This window comes from Carettochelys insculpta, chromosome 17 (assembly GCF_033958435.1).
Source record: "Carettochelys insculpta isolate YL-2023 chromosome 17, ASM3395843v1, whole genome shotgun sequence".
Lineage (NCBI taxonomy): Eukaryota > Metazoa > Chordata > Testudines > Carettochelyidae > Carettochelys > Carettochelys insculpta.
This window is the reverse complement of record NC_134153.1, coordinates 18,298,842-18,319,563: the sequence shown is the minus strand read 5'-3', so window position 1 is coordinate 18,319,563 and position 20,722 is coordinate 18,298,842. Positions and strand designations below refer to the sequence as shown.

Genomic DNA, 20,722 nt, shown 5'->3' with positions numbered 1-20,722 from the left:
AACAGACAAGCTATTATGTGGATGGCTAAGTCAAATCCAATCACAGTCAAATTAAAAAAAGTGACCACAATATTTTTTTTAATAAATTGATTATTCTGTCCTATAAACACTTACAACACTTTTATATTAAGTAAAATATTGGAATAAATACAACTTTAAGGAGACTATGACTCCAGTAGATGGTAGATTTCCCAGGGATAAAATACTGCTTTGAAATTGCTCATATTGTAAATAATGAAATGTGACTTGATCCACTCCAGTATAATTAACATTCCTTCTAGTATTTTTTTAAAATAAGAAACACAGATGTTTACATCTGCCAAGGTAAAAGAATGCAAGCAAATAAAATAATTAGATTTAATTAAATGTTACTTCATTCCTAGTCTGCTTTGCACCCCCTCTAATGAATGTATTTTATTGGTACCACTTATATACTCTATTACAGTTCACAGATAGCTAAGTACTTTATTTCACATGTAATTTGGTACTTGTACTTTACAGCCAATTCTTTTCAGAGGCTGACACATACTTGTCTTCATTATATTTACCATTTTTATAACAACAACATCCTCTGCTTTCCTCCTCCCCCAAGATGTTTGATTGCACTCCATTTTTAGGATTTTGACATTTCCACCAAAATATAAGTAATCAGAAAAACACTATATTTTATATATATATATGGAACTATGCTGTCTATACTTCAACAGCATGTAGTACAAATACACATCTATATTGAGACTTATGTATTAGAACCTTCCTCCAGTGAAGTCAACAGCAGAAGTCTTTATTGATTTTAGTGAGAAGAGAATTTGGTTCTGTGTTGCCATAGGTTTGGATGGGATGGGTCTCTTTTTTAAAAACTAAAAGTTTAAAAGCATATAAGATTATTTTCCTTTTAGCTATGATCAGTCTATCACAAAAAACTAGAGTAGTCCATATTTGCATATCTCTGTATTTCTGTTTTTGAAGAGGCGTCTGTTTCTATCACACAGGTCTAATAGCAGGTTTAAAAAAATAGTAGTCCCAGTAAGCATTTGTATAAAGAAATTACTTAGCCGCCCAGTATTGTATTATTTTGCACAGTCTTACTTTTCTCCTTCTCCCCAGTAAGTGTTTTTAGAAATGGTCTTTCTGACATTTTATGTAGACTTTTTGGGAAAAAGAGGGACAGTGATTGGTACAAGCATATAAAACCCCAAATATCTACAAATCGCAAGCCAAAGATAAGATAAATCAAATTTTTTCTATGCCTAGTTTTCTCTTTTAAAGACATCTTTTAACTTCAACATGAACAAAACTATTAGTTTCTAATATACGTATGCAACCAAGCTTTATGCAAAGATCATTTAAATTTATTTGTGTGTTGTTCTAAACACAGTATGTCTTACTGAAATTTTCAGTATTAGTCTAGCATAAAAACAAAAAATATTCTGCCAAACTATAATTAAGAAAAATTGCATCTTTCCAAATACAGTATAATCTTGCTAATCTGCACACTTCATAATTTTCATGCATGTAACAGAAAGAGGTCACATGACACTTCAATAGAAATGCACAAAACTGAAATATAGTCTAATTTATTAGCACTTCATTATTCATAGAAAAGCAGTATTGTGTTGGTTTTCCCTGTTATACACTGTTTATAAAGTGTTCATTTAATTTGAAAAGAATACTCTGTGATACAGTAGATTTCCTTTATTATTGTTGGTTCACTTAACCACAAATATGCAATAGGTCTCCTGGTCACTAGGCAAAACAGCAAACTTCTGCATCTATATATATTTTAAAATTTACATTTAACTCATGAAAATACTGCATTTTAAGTAAGAATTATTTAGGGTAATCTGTTATGTAGTCGCAAATAAAGTTAACAGTCCTTTTAAGAAAGACACTATTTCATTGCCTCCCAGTTTAGATTCTCCATAGACACGGTCCACAAATGATATAGGAACCTGTTTTAAGAAAAACACATATACAAATTGTTTTTAATTCCAATTATTTTAGGAATTTAACTTCATTAAGAGAAAATGGCTTTATTTCATGCATTTTATATTAAATTTAGCACCATGTGTATGTTTAGAACACAGCATATCATCATTTTAAAAGTAAAATTACAGATTTAAATATATAGTGTGCTGATTGTGTTAGCACAGCTCCTGTGCTTTTCCATGTGGAGACAAAAATGCATGACTGATTCCTCAGATTGAGGGACACCTTTTTCCCCTCCCTTTGGAATGTATTTCGCTATTGCTTTTTAAATCCCTATCACCAGAAAGCTATGCACTGCGTAGGATATATTTCCATTAGCAACTTCATACACATCTGGGCGGGGTTTTGAGAGGTACTGCCTGATTAAGTGAGCTCCTTATGGATAACTACCTTAAAAACTGCCACAAGACCTTTGAGAAAGTCTTAGAACAGGGGTGGGTAAAATCATACTCAGGGTGCGGATCCAGCCTGCTAAGCATTTCTCTCCAGCTCACCCAGCTGATTTAGGAGTGTGCATACTTACAGCCAGCAGCATGTGCTCAGCTGTCCCTGACCCCACCTTGTTCCATCAGCAGCTGAGCTGCTCCTAGGATTCTCCTGCTAACTGTGGAGAAGGTGAGAGGGTGGCGGGGAAGGGACAGTGCTGAAGTCAGGGTGTTCCCCTGTCCCTACACCCCTTCTCCACAGAGCAGGGATAGGGTAGAGGGAGAGACACAGTAGAGCTGCTCCAGTCTGAAGCATGGATTGTAAGTGACTCAGGAGTACGGAGCAGGGGAGGGAAGAGACAACAGAGCAGGACAGATTTCCTTTAAAGAGACAGAATGAGTAGCTTCCCTCAGAAACTTACCAGCAGCAGCCAGCACACACGGGTATCACAGACCCAGCCCGTGCCCTACACACAGTCACATGTACTGTACACTGCAGCACACACTCCATGTCACAAAGTCAGTCTTTCACACTCCCTTTGGTTCTCTCTGTAGCCCTCAGCCTCACCTCTTCTGCCTGAGGCCCTGTCCCTTCTGGGGAGCCCAGAGCCAGCCAGCTGGGAACCAGTATCAAAATTTGTGGAGTGGCCCCTCTTGTGGACAAAGAGGAAAAAGTCCAGACAAGAACAACAAAGATGATTAAAATGTCTAGAAAACATGAACTATGGTGAAAGATTGGGGGAAAAAAACAGGGTTTGTTTAGTATGGAAAAGAGAAGACTGGGGGAGGAGGGAATAACAGTCTTCAAATGCAAAACAGATGTGACAAGAAGGGTGATAAATTGTTCTCCTTATCCACAAAGGACAGGACAAGCAGCAATGGGCTTAAATTGCAGCGTGGGAGATTTAGCTTAGACATTAAGAAAAACTTCCTAACTATAAGGTAGTTAAGCACTAAAACAAATTACCTAGAAAAGTTATGGACTTTCCATCTTTGGAGATTTTTTTTAAGAACAAGTTACTCAAATATCAGTTAGGAATGCTTGAGATAACCTTTAATGCTGCCTCCATTCAGGCGAGTGGACTAGATGACCTGCTAAGGTGCCTTCCATTTGTACAGTTCTATAAAGAATTCTGAACATTCTAATATAAAACCATGTGTTAACTAAGAATATTCCAGGGTCCACTTTCAACAGAATTATTTCTGAAGCATATAAAATAAAAAAAATTGCACCTGCACTTAACTGTCAGTGTGTCACAATCAACTGGAATGTATAGCACAAATACACACCAAACCCTTGTTATTGTGCCAGTACTGAATATGTCTCATCTTCAGGCACAGTTGTCTATGCCAGAAAGAGAAGCCAAGGCAATCGTCTGGCAGATACAGTTCTCCTCTCACAAGTAAGGACAATTGGCTAAGGAAAAACGTAAACTAAGACATCCAACAAACCCACCCAGGATTCTCATTAGGATCCTTCTGACAAGCACCTTCACAGTTCTATTTATCTGGGCTAGGAAGGAAAAATAAATCAGTCACTCTATGCTGGAGAGAAAGCCAGTGCAGAACATCTAAAGTGGCATGGCATTCCATGAATAGGGAACAGAGAACATTTTGTATTCAGAAGCCATCCAATATCTCAGGGCACAATTTCGTCTATAAAATGAGAATTTACCTCCTAAGCCAGCGGTATCCAATAGTAATTCAGAAGTCAACACATTTGTGGTTGTCATCCTTCTATAGTCACCAGAGGGCCCCCCCCACTCTAAAGTAATGCCCTCCCACTCCCCCAGAGCCAGGCTTCCCCAACCCCCCTCGTTTTAAATAAATACCCTCCCGCTCCCCCAGAGCCAGGCTCCCCTAACCCCCCCCCCAAATAAATGTCTTCTGCCTCCCACAGAGTCAGGCACTCCCAGCCCCCTGCAAATAAATGGCCTCCCACAGAGCCAGGCTGCCCCAGACCCACCCCCATTCTAATTTATTGGTGGTGACTCACCAGAACCGCCACTGGATCCACCGCCAGGGCTGCCACACACTTTTCCCACCAACAGTGAGGCACATACAGAGAGCATGCGGATGGCACTCCCTGCGATGCACTCAAGGACTCAGAGAGCTGCACGCAGCTCCAGAGCCTTATACACTACAAAGCAGTGTCTTCTTCGCCACATGGACTACACTTTCTTGTTCAAGAGTGTGTCACAGTTTTAATGGCAACTATTTACACAGTGCAAAGGCTGTAACCTTTCTACAACCAGTGTGCTTCCCATGCACTAACATGAATTTTATACATGGTAAAAAAGAACAGCAAAGGGGAACATAAGAAACCATCCAGATACGGCACATATCAGCTCTGTGTCACACTACACAAGTATTCTTTTTGGAGTGGGTAGATCTCAACTATTTTTTTCTTTTCATGGCCAAGTTCTGTCATATTAAACTTTGACTATTACTGAATGTTAAAATATTCACAGAACAGTAATCCTCATCTTTATGTGCAGATTCTGCAGCACTGTGAACGTACACCCATGTAAGTGTACCTAATTAGACCCCCCCTGCAGTTACTCAATCTGCATGCACTTCTGTGTGCCCAGTTTTTCTGAGCAATCAGGGCCATAAAGATGTGTAATTAGGTAACTTTTCTAGGAAAACGTGTCAAGCAATATTTGTATGGTTCTAATATATGATTTATAATCTTATTTAAAATGTATCATGAGCAGTGTTTCCTCTAATTTTTTATACTGATGTGCAGAATGACTTTTGTTATGTGCTCCAGTATGGAAGATACATCACCTCCATATTAGTGCACATAACAAAAGAGCAGTATGTGGTAGGGATCGGGGCCAAAGATTGGCATGTTGGAGTGGGCTCAGAAGTGGGATTCCAGGGGTTGGAGTCTCTGGCTGGGGTTGCACACTCTGTGGTGGAGGTTGGGGATATAGAGTTTGAGGTGCAGGCTGCGCCAGGGAAAGAGGACTCCCCACAATCCTCTCTCACTGTAGAGGTTCAGGGACAGGTGAGAGGCACCTTTCTACTGCCCAGCAGCTGTAGCAGGCATGGTGGAGGGCAGGGGACCTCTGTGCGGCCACAGCAGCTTGGTGCAGTGGCTGGTGGGCAGAGGTGCCTCCCCCCCAATCACAGCACCTTCAGGTCTTGGGAAGAAGTATCTTTCCCCACTGCAGCCCTGAGCCCAGCTTAATAGGCAGCTGCTCTTAGAGGGAACTTAGGTTGTAAGTGCCTAGAACAAGAGGATTTATCACCACAGTACCTAAGAGCCTCAGCCATTGACCAGAACCAAGTTGTGCATGGTACTGTGCAAACTCAGGACATAAGACTGTCACAGACAGGAGGCAGACAGACGCCCGGGGGAGTACAAGGAAACAAAACGACACTGTTGGTCAGCATAATCAGAACTTATTTCAGAATGACTGTTGTCAAATTATTTTTTAGGAATTCTGGTTTAAGAAGGTATTGAAGGAGGATAGTGAGATAACGTTGTGGAAGTTTTCCTACCAATCATGAAAAACTACAAGGTTTGGACATTTAAAAAGTGGATAACAGAAGCTGGAATAGGGCTGGGCAAAATACCGCCCATAGACCAGATCCAGCCCACCAGCCCACTGGATCCAGCCATGCGATCCCTGCCTGCTCTACCCTGACATGCTACTCAGAGCTGCCGGCTGTGGTTCTGTTGGTTTGTGAACAGCTGAGGGCCTGGAGGAGGCCCGGGGAGGCTTTGTGTGCTGCCACCACCCCTAGCAAAATCTTGCAGCTCCCATTGGCTGGTTTCTGGCCAGTGAGAGCACCCTGTTTGAAGAACAGGCAGCATTCAGAATACACACCCCTCCCCTTAGGCTTGTAGCTGCTCACAGATGCACATGACTCCAAATATGGGACAGGGAGATATGTGGGGAGGGGCAGCTATGGGAGGGGAGATATGCCCTGGGGAGCCAGGAAGGAGGTGGCAGCCTGTCCTAGGGAAGCTGCAGCTGCCATTGCTCCCTGGGAGCCCTGGGGAAGCAGCAGCCGCTGGCAATCCGCCAGAGCCCTGGGGAAGTGGCAGGTGCCAGCTCTGCCCCGGAGCCCCAGGGAAGCCGCAGCTGCCAGCCCTCCCCAAGCCCTGGGGAAGCGGCACCTGCCCACGGTCTCCCCGCTTCCCCAAGGGTTGGGGAAGTGACCTGTGCAGCTGCTGGTGGAAAAGATTGGGGCAGGGGGGACAGCCCAAATATGGGACAATTTGTCCCTTTTAAAAAATAAGTCAGGACACCTTTTTGGCCTCCTGCCCAATACAGGACGGGTGGTCACCCTACATCCCCCTCCACAACCCCTGCCCTCCCCCACTCCTGCATTCATACCACACACAACCAAAATTCTCTGCACCCTCCTCCCCGACCCTGCACCGAATCCCATGCCCCAGGTTACAGCCTCCTCTTGCCCTAGGTCACAACCCTAACCTCTGCAGCCCCTCCTGTACCCCAGTCCCTAGCCCCAGGTAACAACCCTCTCCTTCACCCAAACTTCCTTTCAGACCCCCACATCCCTTCCTGCATCCCAATCCCTTATCCCAAGCTTCGTTCTGCCCCCAGCCTCCATACTGTGGAATGATGCAGCCCTTGCCACTTACAAAATTCTTGGAGTGGCCCCACACACCATCAAAAATTATTGCCCACCCTGGGCTAGAAGTAGGTAGAAGGGAGATCAAGATTTGAGATGGGTTGGGGAGGGATAGGTGGAGAAGAGCAGATAAGAAATTCTGGATCTGATAGGACAGAAGGAGAAGAGAGCATTATAGAAGAGGAGGGAAAAGAAAGCCAAGGGGATAGAGAAGACCACATCACATTTTATCAGTTTTCTCTTGGAAGAAACATGCAAGATCCTACACAGAGAGACAAGTGGAGGCAGAAGAGGTAGGTCTGAATAGTGAGTCATAAGTGACAAAAAAAAAACCAGCTACAACTCCAAAAATCCCAGCCTACAGATCCAATGACACTTCCTAGGAGTTCTTGCTCAGCAATTCCTTTGCTTTTAAAGGCTTTTGCCCACATTTACAGTACAAAATTAAAATGTGATTTTCTATACTCTTACTGTACCTCTCCAACAGTGTATCCTAATTGTCTAGCTCGAACAATCATCTCCATCTGGAAGACGTATCCTTTAGAAACACATTTTTCCATTAGTTTCTGCAAGACCTCCTTTCTGTATAACCTGTAAATTGAAATGAAACACAAACAAAACCTGTGGGAAAACTCTGGATTTCAGATACAAAGAAAGTTTGTACAGTCATTATACTCACAGTTTACCCACATAAATACTATTTAAAAATAGTTACTATATAGTTTTACGAGTGGGCTCTTCTAACGCCAATCCATCTTTCTTTACTATAACAGATGTCCTAGTTCCCATTACACGTTCTTGGTTAGCAATTGAAAAAAATTGAATACAGCTTCATAGTTATAAAAAAGAAAACACACCCAAAACAAATGAACCACGTACCTGAAACTTCCTGTTAAGTCTGATGCACCTGGTCTCAACAACACCTGAGTTATAAAGTTGGCACCACGACTGTCAAAGAGGATATGCATGTCAGTAACCATTCAAAATAGAAAGTTTAGAAAGCTAAAGCAGAATTTCCACAAAAGAACTCATTCAATATAAAAAGGTATGCTTGTATACCATTATATGGAAAGTTATATCCAATAATGGGTTTTTACTGCACTAGAATGGATTAGTAAATGTAGAATTTGAAGTAAAAACATTTAGATCGGTAAATACACATTTTGCTCTTCAACTGAAAGTGATTATACAAGTACCTGAAGGTTAAGAAACAGAGCCCTGTTTTACAAAGCCAGATTTGCTATCCTTTTTCATTTTTATAGCAGAATTATCCTATAGAACCAGACATTATACTGCACTGTAAACTAGAATACAAAATATTTTGCAATATAATTTTAGGTAAATTAGTCTTCTTGACTAATATTCCCCTGTAAGGGGAGGAGGACGGTGGCCTAGCAGACCAGACATTGAACTTATCTGCAGAGAAATCAGTATGCAGTTCTTGGCTCAAGAAGATTTCCTGTGTAACAAGTCATTCCTCTGTCTCACAATGGTAAGGGGCCACGACTTCACATATAACTGTGTAGCTTTTGAAACACACTTTGGAAGCTAGATGGTAATTATGTGTAGCCAATATATGAATGAAGTCAATACATTCCACTTCTTCCAGGCTTTTGCTCTAGTCCATCTGGTTAGGTTGGCAGGAAGACAAGGATAACTCATCCTGCCATTTCTGATATTACTTTTATTTATCAGAAATTTAAAAGGCACTGATATGAATTATTTGAAGTGTATGAGAAAGCATTTAATTTAAGTGGAGATATCCAAATCTTGGTTTAGGTTTCCCATTTAGTTTTACCTTATCCAACTGGCTAGTAAGTAGTCCCTCTCCAAGAATGCAGATTTAACATGGCTACAATATTATATTGCCCTCAACTCTACCACAGTTTCCAGTCTAAGAATGATTGTTCTCTCTTCATCGATGTTTGTGGGATCTGACTTAAATCCAAGGGGAAGACACACCCACATCAGCTGAAATTTACACAAAGTTCTGTGTAAGCTTAAAAACTTGTTCTCACCAACAAAAGTGGGTCCAACAAGAGATATTACCTGACCTGCTTTGTCTCACAAAAAGAGGAGCAATTATTCCAGCCATTACAAAAAACCCCTACGTGTAATAGACATGGTGCCAACGCCTTTTCAGAATGACAACAGGGCTTCTGCTCCCAGTTCTTTGGAGGACCAAGCCAGTCTTGTTTTAAGTAAACAGACTTTGGACAAATGTGAGAGGAGCACGACTTGAAACAGGAAAAAAAAACCTACCCCGATGATTCAGCCCTTAGTGACAAGTCCAGCATAGAGTTCAGAGGCCTATCTCCATGTTCATGTGTGATTTGCAACATTTTTATTTTGTGTTCTCTTTAAGGGGAAAAAAATAAACATTTGCAACTATCCATGATTAGAACTGTATTACACATTCTAGCAAGAGCTAAGGAATTGTTTATGTAGACTGGTACTATTTTTTAACATGAAAGATTGTCAGATAACACCTAATAAATGAAAGACAATATAATAACAAAAAAGGAAGTGAATGGTTTATTGTCTGTGGAAAAGGCCTGCACAGCCTTTAAATGTAAAGGTACCTACCTGTGAACTTGGAAGAAATGCAGCAGTAGAAACTAATGTTCTGTTTATGGAAAGGCAGAAAAGTGTCCCAAATTGATACACTGTAGATTTACCCACAGTCATGTTTCAACACCGAACTAAGGAGTTCAGTTTCCCCCAAAAGATCACATAATTAAATTTTTTCTTGATGTTTCCATAAGCAGAAAATTTCAAGGTATACATGTTTCCATTCTTTTATTAAATAAAATTTTGTGATAGGAAGTACTGTTCTTTCCAAAAATACTTACACGTTCCCACATCACACTTTTAGTGTCTTGCAATCTTTCTTCTCACAAAATCTTTGGGAGCTAGGGAAATGCTATTATTATCCTCATTTGACAAAAGGAGAACAAAGTGGCTAAGTAACCCACTGAAGATCATACATAGAAAGTCTCTGGTAGAGCAAGGGAAACCTGAATTTAATTCCAACACATATGCTATAATACCCAGACCAAAGGGCATTCTTTCCTAGTTATCTGAGATCTAATCCAGTTCACAGGGAACTGCAAGGGTTGAATTTCCAGGAGGAGGAGTTCCCGAGATGAAAAACACGATGATTTATTGGTTAGCAGCATTTTTCTTTGAAAGTCTCAAAAAAACTGAGCAGCAATTTTCTTATCTGCAAGCATATATGTAAAATACTAACCTGATTATTTTTCTTTTCAAATCCCAGCCGTACACACCTCCATTTCCTTTATACCGAGTTCCAGACACAATGTCAAAGTTACCTCCTTTTTGCTTTCTTCAGGAAATAAGATTTATTTCAAACATGAAAATTAACGGTATTTTATAGCAAATTATAGGTCTTCAAACAAGGTCAGATAGAAGTGGGCATGAAGGCAATAATTATGTTGGTTAGAAGCACTATATTACACACACAGGCTATGTCTACATTAGCCCCAAACTTCGAAATGGCCACGCAAATGGCCATTTCAAAGTTTACTAATGAAGTGCTGAAATACATATTCAGCGCCTCAGCGTGCGGGCGGCCGCGGCACTTTGAAATTGACACGGCTCGCCGCCACACAGCTCGTCCAGACGGGGCTCTTTTTCGAAAGGACCCCGCCTACTTCAAAGTCCCCTTATTCCTATGAGCAGATGGGAATAAGGAGACTTCGAAATTGACGTGGCTCATCTAGACGGGGCTCCTTTTCAAAAGGACCCCGCCTACTTCGAAGTGCCACGGCCGCCTGCATGTCAATGAGGCGCTGAATATGTATTTCAGCGCTTCATTAGTAAACTTCGAAATGGCCATTTGTGTGGCCATTTCAAAGTCTGGGGCTAGTGTAGACATAGCCCCCACCCCCACACCTTTTAAAAACTCCTCCCTTTGCATTTTTATAAATCTTGATTATTTCAGAGCATCTTATGCTTTTTACCATCTAGCTCATAGAACTTCAAAGATTGCTTAATAAATAATTTATCTAGACCTACTTATTTTAAAAAGGTAAAAGAAAACAGACTCAAATGTCAAAAGGAGATTGTATTTAAAATATATATTAAAATATTTAACAACAGAAACCACAGTAACAAATAAATTAAAAGAAAGCTGATAGTATTCTTTCCGCTCCACACTGAACCTAGCTCTACTGGGGTGTGTCTACATAAGCCCCCTCCTTTTGGAAGGGGCATATTAATGAGGGAGTTCAAAAGATGCTAATGAGCTGCTTCAATGAATGTGCAGCGCCTCATTAGCATAATGGCAGCTGCGGTGATTTGAAAATGCTGCTTTCAAATCGCGCACTGCCCATGTAGCCAGAGGTCTTTCAAAAGGACCCCCCAGTCTTCGAAAGCCCCTTCTTCCTAAAACAAATGGGAAGAAGGGGCTTTCGAAGTCCTGGGGTTCACTTTGAAAGGCCCCTGGCTACATGGGCAGTGCGCGATTTGAAAGCAGCATTTTCAAATCACCGCAGCTGCCATTATGCTAATGAGGTGCTGCATATTCATGTCAGCGCCTTATTAGCATCTTTCAAACTCCCTCATTAACGTGACCCTTCCCAAAGGAGGGGGTTTGTGTAGAGACACCCTGCAGAATACATAAAATCCATTTTTTGAGCTCTTCTGTATTAGATACCAGGAAGAAGAAAGTTGTAGACAACACCCCCACCCTTAACTTTAAAGGTTAAAGGCTCTTGGTTATTTTTGATACTTTTTGATCAGCTTAACAGGGACCACTGACTCGCTTTGGAAAACCAAAGAAAACTTTAGTCAGGGACGGTTATTCTAAAACGAAATCTAGTTTTAGTCTTCAGTTTTTTGGCTGATCTTTTAAGTGTACATATACCACTACCCTCAGAATGATAAATAACAGCTGGAACTGTTCTATGTATCTAGCTCACAAAACTTAAAGTCTGACTCTACCTGAAAATTTATTAACAAATGCATTGTGGAACTTCATCGTTATTGCTTATCAGAGACTTCATATCAAATATCTTTAGTTTGCAAATAAAACAGATAATTTTTCTAACTGGAAGCCCTGCAAAAATCAACCTAGGATCTTTCTTTCTTGTGGATCATCATTTCTGCTACGTTTAGACTGCATTTGTATCGTGAAATAATTTACGCAATTTACACAAACACAAACTGCATAATTTATCTTGAAATACCTTATTTTAAACTTGGTGCTGTCCAAACAGCAGCAAAGTTCAAAATAAGGGCCTATTCTGAAGGTTCCATTACCCCTCTCACAACAAGGGGTAGCGGAACTGGAATACCACACTTGAAATATCAGCGCTATTTCAAGCACAGAGAAAAGCTGCAGGGTTGCTATTTTGGAATACTGCTGGATCCTGAAATAACAACCACAGTCTAAACATAGCCTTGAAGACCAAATTCTATCTCAGTTACATGTGTGCAACCCCAGTACCTCCAACTAGTTTGCAAAAGTGTAATTTACTAAACATATCTACTGATGCACTAGCCAGTATAGAATCTGACTCTCTCCCTCTCTTTTCACTATCCTAGCTCCTGCAGACACAACAGGAATGATAATAATAATAATAACAACAATTTAAAAAAAAAAAAGAGTAAGAACTTTATGTAGTCATTTGACTCAGCACCTCTAATAGTAACTACACACATGAAGCAAAACTGTGAAGAAGAAACTATTTAACTGAATTACTTTTCAAAATAGAACCAGTTAAAGGAGAAAGATAATATAATTTCCTTTCCTTTGCCCCTCAACCAAATAAAACTTCTGCTTAAGCCCATGGGACATTTGCTGGGGTTAAAAATGTTAGATACTTTAGAAATATCTGGGTCTTATTAGAGCCACACAAGTCATTTCCCTGACTCTTTCTTGTGGCACTTCACGTTAAGCCTTGAACAGCTTTTCTAATGCAACCAGGTACCCATACAAGAAAGGCAGGCATTCAAATGTTCACATGTAACTTCATCATCTTAAAACTTACACAACAAATATTAAAAATTGTACTTACCTGATGAACTCTGGAATAAACTTAGGCTGAGAACAAGACAGATAAAGGGAAAAAAAGAAAGAGTTAGTAAAAATTAATTAAAAACATGTAAAAAAAAAAAAAAGACACCGCACTAAGTATAAACTTACATGGTGGGAGAGGTCCGCATCCATAATAACAATGAAATTCCCTGTGGCATGCTGCATTCCATGAATATAAGCAGTGCCTGATAAAGATATTATAGAAATAATTTCATCACCATCTTAACAGACACATGTCTCTAACAAGATTCAATTTTTCCATGAAGTCTCAAAATTATATTAAAAAAGGGGATTAAATAACACTTCAATTTTTTTAAATATCATAGAAAACACACAATATTTGAACAACAACATAATTTCAACACTAGATTCCAAAAGCATAACACTTGGCAGAACTAAATTTCATTGCAGTAGAAATAATCATAAGAAACATGATTTGGCAAATGGCCAGCCCATACAGGAAAGATTTTCCACAGTGTCTAAAATATTCAAAAATAGATCTACGCATCTGACTCACTCAAGTGCTTTTGAAAATTTTAACCACTGATCCTAAAGATACTTCTTATTAACTTCTACTTTGTACTGTCAGTCAGCATTTATGAAAATCTTTCTTTCCACAAGTTTTTTTTTTTTTTGCTTTAACCACATTATATGAATCAGTTCATGTATATCACCAAGATACAATACAAGTTAAAGTATAAAAGCTTTTCCTCAAGAAGTCCACTTTCTGATATTGGTTATGCTGTTTTAAGTCCACATGGTTTCCAATAGAGCTACAATGGCATAATTGAAATCAAAATCTTCCACACATTCTTCATTACTTCAGATTAACTTTGGTGTCCTCCTACACATTTTCCAAAATGTACATGTCAGTTTTTAACAAGCATGCCTCAAGATGTGGGCACTGGTGCTCATATCAAGCATTTATACAGGAAATTTAACTAGGGCTTGTTAGAAATGCAATCAGATATAAAAAGTGAATTTAAATAAAGAAAATTCAGTATGAAACTTAGAACTTTTTAACAACAAACATTTCCCATTGTAGAAGTAGGTTATTGAAAATAGTGCATTTAAATAGGACACATTAAATACTTCACTAGTTTGCAGCCGTGGGAGTTGTCAGAGGATTCAGTAAAAGACAAATACTAGTTTTCTATAAATCAGGCAGGTAAGTTGAGTTCCATTGCTTTTTACACTTCAATTACTGGAGGAGAAGAAATCTGTCATGAAGCATGAGTCCAGACGGACTAATCTTTCCCCACTACGTTTTGTGATACATGTTTTCACTTGAGTGAAATAAATATCAACCAATTCTTAGTTTTTGCCTTTTTTAAGTAACAATGAAAACCAGACACGATACATCATACATAGTAGTAGTAGTAGTAAGTCAACAGTGGGGCAACAGAAGACCTAATCTTGATAATGTAGATCCACAGCAATCTTAGTATTTATTACAGTGTTTCGAAATTGGCCCTAAAACTATGACTACACCCTGATGTGATAAGCAACTCTTGTAACATACCTGAAAGACTTCAAACTCACACTGCACTTAATAAAAACAAAAAAGCAGTCCAGTAGCACTTCAAAGACTAACAGAATAATTTATTAGGTGATGAGCTTTTGTGGGACAGACCCACTTCTTCAGATCAAGAATGTTGCTTAACACCTTTCATGATTGGCCTCTGCAGGAAAATGCATGATTTGCATTACAATAGTACCAAGATGTCTTAATAAATTAAGCCAAGCCACAATAAGCAGTATACTGACACAGAGTAGGACAGAGTCCCTACTCTGAAGACCTTACAAGTTAAGGTTCCAGTCCTGCAATTTGCTGTATTTGTATAGAGTGCTACACTTGTGCAGATTCCTAGTGACTTCACTGAATCAGTGCAGTACCATAAAAACAATGAGAAGTCCCATGGTGCTTTATAGACTAAGATATTTTTGAGCATAAGCTTTCATGAACAAAGATGTGCTTCGTCAGATGCATTGACAGTGGAGTACCATGTGAACAGAGCAGTCTGCCCATGTACAAGAAGCTTCTTGTCTAAATATGTACCCAGACTGTACAACAAGTAGGTAGATCAGAGAAAGCAAAATGAGCATAGTAAGTATATTTTTTCTGCTACTATGTAGATGGACCCAAACCACACTTTGCCAATTTGATGTAGGAAACTCATTGTAAGTTCACTACAATAGAACTTGTGGGTTTTTTAATTTCTGCACCTTTGTTTGCTTATAATTACTTGACAAAAATCTTTATTTCTGTGTGAGGATTCCACTGTGACTCCTCGTGTGCAATGTTAAAACTAAAAACAAACAAAACAGATAGAAGGAGGTTACATTCTAAATCATCTGCTTAATGAGTACTTACCCAAGCCCAACTTTTTTGCTCTGGGTCGTAGAAGCTACAAGATATTTAGAGCAGAAATATAAGCCAGACATTAATAAAGTTATATTATCAGTTTCTCTCACTTTTAGTGACATCCCACCATTATATAGCTCAAGGTACTAAATCAGTACTAAAAGATTGCTGTTTTCTTTTTCCTTTAAAAATCTAGATACTAGAGAAAATCAAATTAATCTAAGGAAATACAGGTTGTACAGAAACATTTATATTAACATTATTTGGATATAAGCCAATTTATTTCAAATTTTACTGAAGAACCGCTGTGTAAGGAAGTCATTCCAGTTGCTTTTATGCCCCAATACCCTCTGTTTGAAATACCCTCTTAAAAAGCTGAACACAATTTTTCCCTTCCCAATTTTGCAAGGTGACAAACATTAAGTGGTACTATCTGAGCAAAATCTGTAGAATAACTTAAGAGATTCAGGATTAAATATTGACTTTTACACACAGGTGAAATTCAGCTGAATAATTAGTCACCTTATTGAAGAACAGTAAGAATATTTTATTCGGATGACCTATACCCTTAATTCTCTGCTGATCATTCTCAGCTCCCAGAGAAATTAGAGGGAGCTCTGGAAGTTCAGCACATCACAGACCTAGATTCCCAGGCCAAGATTTTTTAAAACGAAGCCTAACTCTGGACACTCAAAAATTTTTTAGATTCGTATCTGATTTTCAAGAGTGCTGAATGCCTCAAAATTCCTATTAGCATTCATAAGAGTTGTGGGGTGCTCACTGAAAAGGATCAACAAAATTTGGACTTGCGAGCTTAACTTTTGACTCCATTTGAAAATCTTGGCTTCATAAGCATTAGGGTGAAAACCAAAGGAGGGCAAGGACAGACCTCCTGTGAAAGGGTCCATCATTAAAGCTTGTAAAAGCTTGTAAAGAGTGGTTATTTTATTCTCCTTTCCCTGAAAATCTTTGTATAACTCTGCATAGTAGTCTCAATTGCTATGTTTATCATCCAATTTTACAAAATCAAAAATAGATTATCAGCATCCATTTGCTATAAACCCTTTGAACTTCAGCCTAGTGAACAGGGGCTGCATTTGCACTAGCAAATTCTTTCAAAAGATTTTTTGAAAGAAGGGGCTCTTTCGAAAGAGCCCATGGAGCGTCTGCATACAAAAAGCATTATTTTGAAAGTAAATCAAAAGAATATGGTGTTCCTTTCCTAATTGCTCTTCCTTTCCTGTTTCAGGAAGAGGGCACCCTTTCAAAAGCTTCTTTTGAAAAAAAAAAAAAATGTGCGTGAATGCTCCTCAGGGTCCTTCTTTCAAAAGAACAGTCTTCATTTTTGATCCCTGGCCTGTACTTTTGAAAGAGTGGGGCTGTGTGGACACTCTCTTTAGAAAATGCAGCTTTTCATCCGCTTTTTTGCGTGTGGATGAACTCTTTCAGAAGAGATCTTCTGGAAGAGCTTCTTTCATAAGATCTCTGCAGTATAGACATAGCCAGGAAGTACTGTCAAATTATTTAAATACAGAACTTTGTGCCTCAGTAACAACTGATTTTGTTCACCTATGACAACTAATTTCAGGAAGCAAAGAAAGCTGGACTACAAAGAAACAATAATTGATTTGTACAGATGCTGTTTTCCTGAAGATAGAGCTGAGTAAGCAGATGCCCACATCTGCATGGAGTTCCTCTGAACTACATGGGGCTCCACAGCAACGCACAGGTCAACACAAATGAATCCAGCTGCAAGATCATGAACCTTAGGACAAGTAGTGACCTGCATTTGGTTTAACTGTCTTGTACAAAATAGAAATAGAAATTCAACCAAAATTCCAAATCATATAAACACACTTCTCCTGACAAAATCTTGAAAAAGATCATTTTAACTTACAGTCTCAGAAAAATCAAACTTAGAACTGCCAACGAACTGAGCCGAGAGGTGGGGGAAAGAGGGAGATAAAATATATTGCATTGTATGTTGCTCAAAACACAATGAAACAGTACTTCTAGTTCTCTGATCATATTATGCTTATGTACTTTTATCATTGAAATGAAGCACAGTTAAATATTCAAAATGTAGAATTAATGTAATATTTACCCCACCACATATACTTGTTATAAAACTTTATTCCATGCTATTTTTCTGCACTAGTACATAAAAAAGAAGCCCTTAATAATCCAGATAGAAGGAGGGTTCTTCTAAGGAAATATACTAATTAATATGAAATCAATTAGGAAGAGTAGACCAACATGTATCTGCATAGTTGCTCACACTTGCAGCCAAGGAAAGTGAAATTCTGCTTTATCTACTCATCCACAGACTCAGTACAACCATCATCTCTGACTAGAATAAGGTATGTTTTCAAAAGTACTACAACCTTTTGTAAACATTAATTCCCCATGAGGCTGCTGTTATTACAATAATCACCATTTATCATCATGGCCTGTGCAGGTCCTACACTTCTATGATTCTTCCATCACTGGGTAAACTAGGATACAAAACTTAAACAGCTTCCCAAGGGATATAAAGAAAACCAACTCTTGCCTATGCAAGCCCTGACTCTAGCTCCCCATTCTAATCCTTTTAAATGTTTCTCTATCCAACAAAAAAATGTAAGCAAACAAAGACAACAGCAAAAATCCCACTCACAATTTTATCTGAACCATATATCTTTTCCAACTGTTCAGCAACTTCTTGTGTCCCATCTGGGCTTCCATCATCTATGACTACAATTTCAAAATTGCTTCCACTGAAAAGACAATTATTTTGAAATGAACATGTTGGAAACCAATTTCAGCAGTTGTGTTATTTCAAAAGATATAGAACAAGAGAACAAAATGCAGAGTGAGTCACTAGTGGTTAGAAATACGTAAATACAGCTTCTAGATACAGGTAATGTACTCCTGTTTTACCTGCATCTTAAGTTGCAGTCCTTCACAGCAAATTCCAACTGTACCAGCCTGTTCATCATCTTACTACAAGAGAGATTTCTAGCACCAAGCCTGTGAGATTGCAAGACTCTGGATATTAAAAGGGCCATTAGTCCCTTCATCTACAGTAGGGTCTCAACATTCGCAAGGCTTCCGTGTTGAGAACTCTCGCGAATACTGCAGCCTGCCCCAAGCCCCGGGAAGTGGCAGCGGCTGGCGCTCCTGCTCTGAGCCCCAGGGGAAGCAGCCATTCAGCTGCTTGCAAATAATTGAATTCGCAAACATTAAGTTTGTGAATCTTGAGACCCTACTGTAGTACTTTTTCCTCATAGTGTTGCAGGAGTGATCACACATGCCAGGGTAAAACTCCGTTTATAGCAATTTTGTTTTCCTAACCTAAATGATCACAAAAATGAAAAACAGCTCTCTTCCTAAGAGGAGAGGCATGGCTACAGCACTCCCCATTGTGAACAGATTTTACCCATTTTTACACCATGGATAACTTTGTTAGCTCTGTAGGCTATTGCTTGTACATTATAAATTCATATGGCATGGACCAACTAGTTTATGAATATATAGGTTCAGGTTTTTCAAAAATTTATGCATGATAGGCAGCTCTGCAGCTTGGCTGGATGAGCCTAGTTGCAGGCTGCCCCACCCTGTTAGCGTATGTCCCACTGCCTTCGGTGGCAAGTGATGTGGGTCCCTGAATATTCAGGGCTTGGGGACTCAGCTCCAGCAATGTTTGGAGACCCAGATTTCTCCCATCTCAGAGTGTCTGCTGCCTCTCTCCCCGGGGAATTTGAAAGCTGCTTCCAGCTTTTCTGGCATGCCTCCAGATCTGAAGAAATGGGTCTCCCCCACTAAAGTTCATCACCTAATAAATTATTTTGTTAGTATTTTTTGTTTTGTTAGAATACAGACTAACAGAGCTAACTCTGTTACTTTCCAGCAGAGAGGCACAGACCCTGAAAATGAGGAAGCACCAGGTTCTCAGCAGGTGGGTCCCAGCTACAGTACTTAGGAGCAGGGGATAGGAGGGTGCAACATGATTGGCAGCCCCCTTCTCCCAGCCCCTTCCCCTGCCTGGGGGTTTCCTGTGCTGCAAAAGGAGAGGAGGATCTAGGCACCTGACTAGCTGCTGCCTGAGGGGGCTTCATGAGTGAGTGTCTTGTGGTCCAGCTAAAAGTCACTAATCCATCTATGTTGTGGCACCTTATAGACTAACAGATATTTTGGATAGTAACAGAGAGGGAGCCATGCTAGTCTATATACTATCAAAACAAAAAAGCAGTCAAGTAGCACTTTAAAGACTAACAAAATAATTTATTAGGTGAGCTTTCGTGGGACAGACCCACTTCTTCAGACCATAGCCATACCAGAACAGACTCAATATTTAAGGCACAGAGAAACAAAAACAGTAACCAAAGTTGACAAATCAGAAAAAAATTATCAAGGTGAACAAATCAGAGAGCAGAGGGGCAGTGGGGGAGGTAAGAATTAAATTAAGCCAAGTATGCCAAAGAGCCCCTATAATGTCCTAGAAAATCTGCATCCTGGATGAAACATCTGATGAAGCGGGTCTTTGCCCACGAAATCTTATGCTCCAAAATATCTGTCAGTCTATAAGGTGCCACAGGACTTCTTGTTGTTCTCGAAGCTACAGACTAACACTGCTACTTCTCTGATAACCCAGCTGTGTTGTCAGCAGGGGCCTCCGGCTCGTTTTAAAGGGCCTGGGGGGGGGGGGGGCAGGTGGGGCTGGATGAGCACAGAGGAACTCGCAGGGGCAGCAGCACTAGAAGATCCCAGCCTTCCCAGGAGCCACTGCTAGAGCGGGGCACTCTCAGGTAAGTGCGCACCCCCCATACACTAGCCCTGCACCCCCGAGTACGCGCGACTTCTTGCAGAACCTGCCCTCCATCCTGCCGCCCAGCGCGCTGCTCCCGTTCAGAACCTGCTCCCAGCACCCACACTCGCCAGAGCGCCGCCCGACTGGCCGGGGAGGGGACTTAAGAGTCGGGCTGAGGAAGCCGGGCCCCGGGGTACCTCTCCTGGAAGCTCCGCACCAGCAGCCAGACGATGAGCGGCAGGTTCTCGCGCTCGTTGTACGTGGGCAGCAGCACAGAGTACTTCTCCTCCGTCCGGCTCCGGCAATCCGCGGCCATGGCGGGGCCTGAAACCACCCGGAACTCAGGAAGCGGTGGCGGCCCTGGCGGAACCAGGCAGCTCGTACGCAGGTGCACTGACGTGTGCGGAATGGGGTGGGGCAGGCGGCTGCCGACGGGACCGTTAGGGGGTTGGACCGGAAGCGGAAGTGTCCTTTCCTCGTGT

At 40.4% G+C, this 20,722-nt stretch overlaps 1 protein-coding gene across 1 annotated transcript; it reads right to left on the bottom strand.

Annotated features, from left to right (window-relative positions):
- Positions 1 to 1,680: 1,680 nt before the first annotated feature.
- On the bottom strand, positions 1,681 to 20,608 carry DPM1 (dolichyl-phosphate mannosyltransferase subunit 1, catalytic). The gene is made up of 9 exons (XM_075011318.1): positions 20,438 to 20,608; positions 18,108 to 18,207; positions 15,461 to 15,494; positions 13,195 to 13,271; positions 13,067 to 13,092; positions 10,276 to 10,371; positions 7,905 to 7,973; positions 7,502 to 7,616; positions 1,681 to 1,952 (listed from the first exon to the last, which is right to left on the bottom strand). The coding sequence occupies exons 1-9, from the start codon at positions 20,554 to 20,556 to the stop codon at positions 1,848 to 1,850; spliced, it is 741 nt and encodes a 246-aa protein (XP_074867419.1). The 5' UTR covers positions 20,557 to 20,608; the 3' UTR covers positions 1,681 to 1,847.
- Between the last annotated feature and the right edge of the window lie 114 nt (positions 20,609 to 20,722).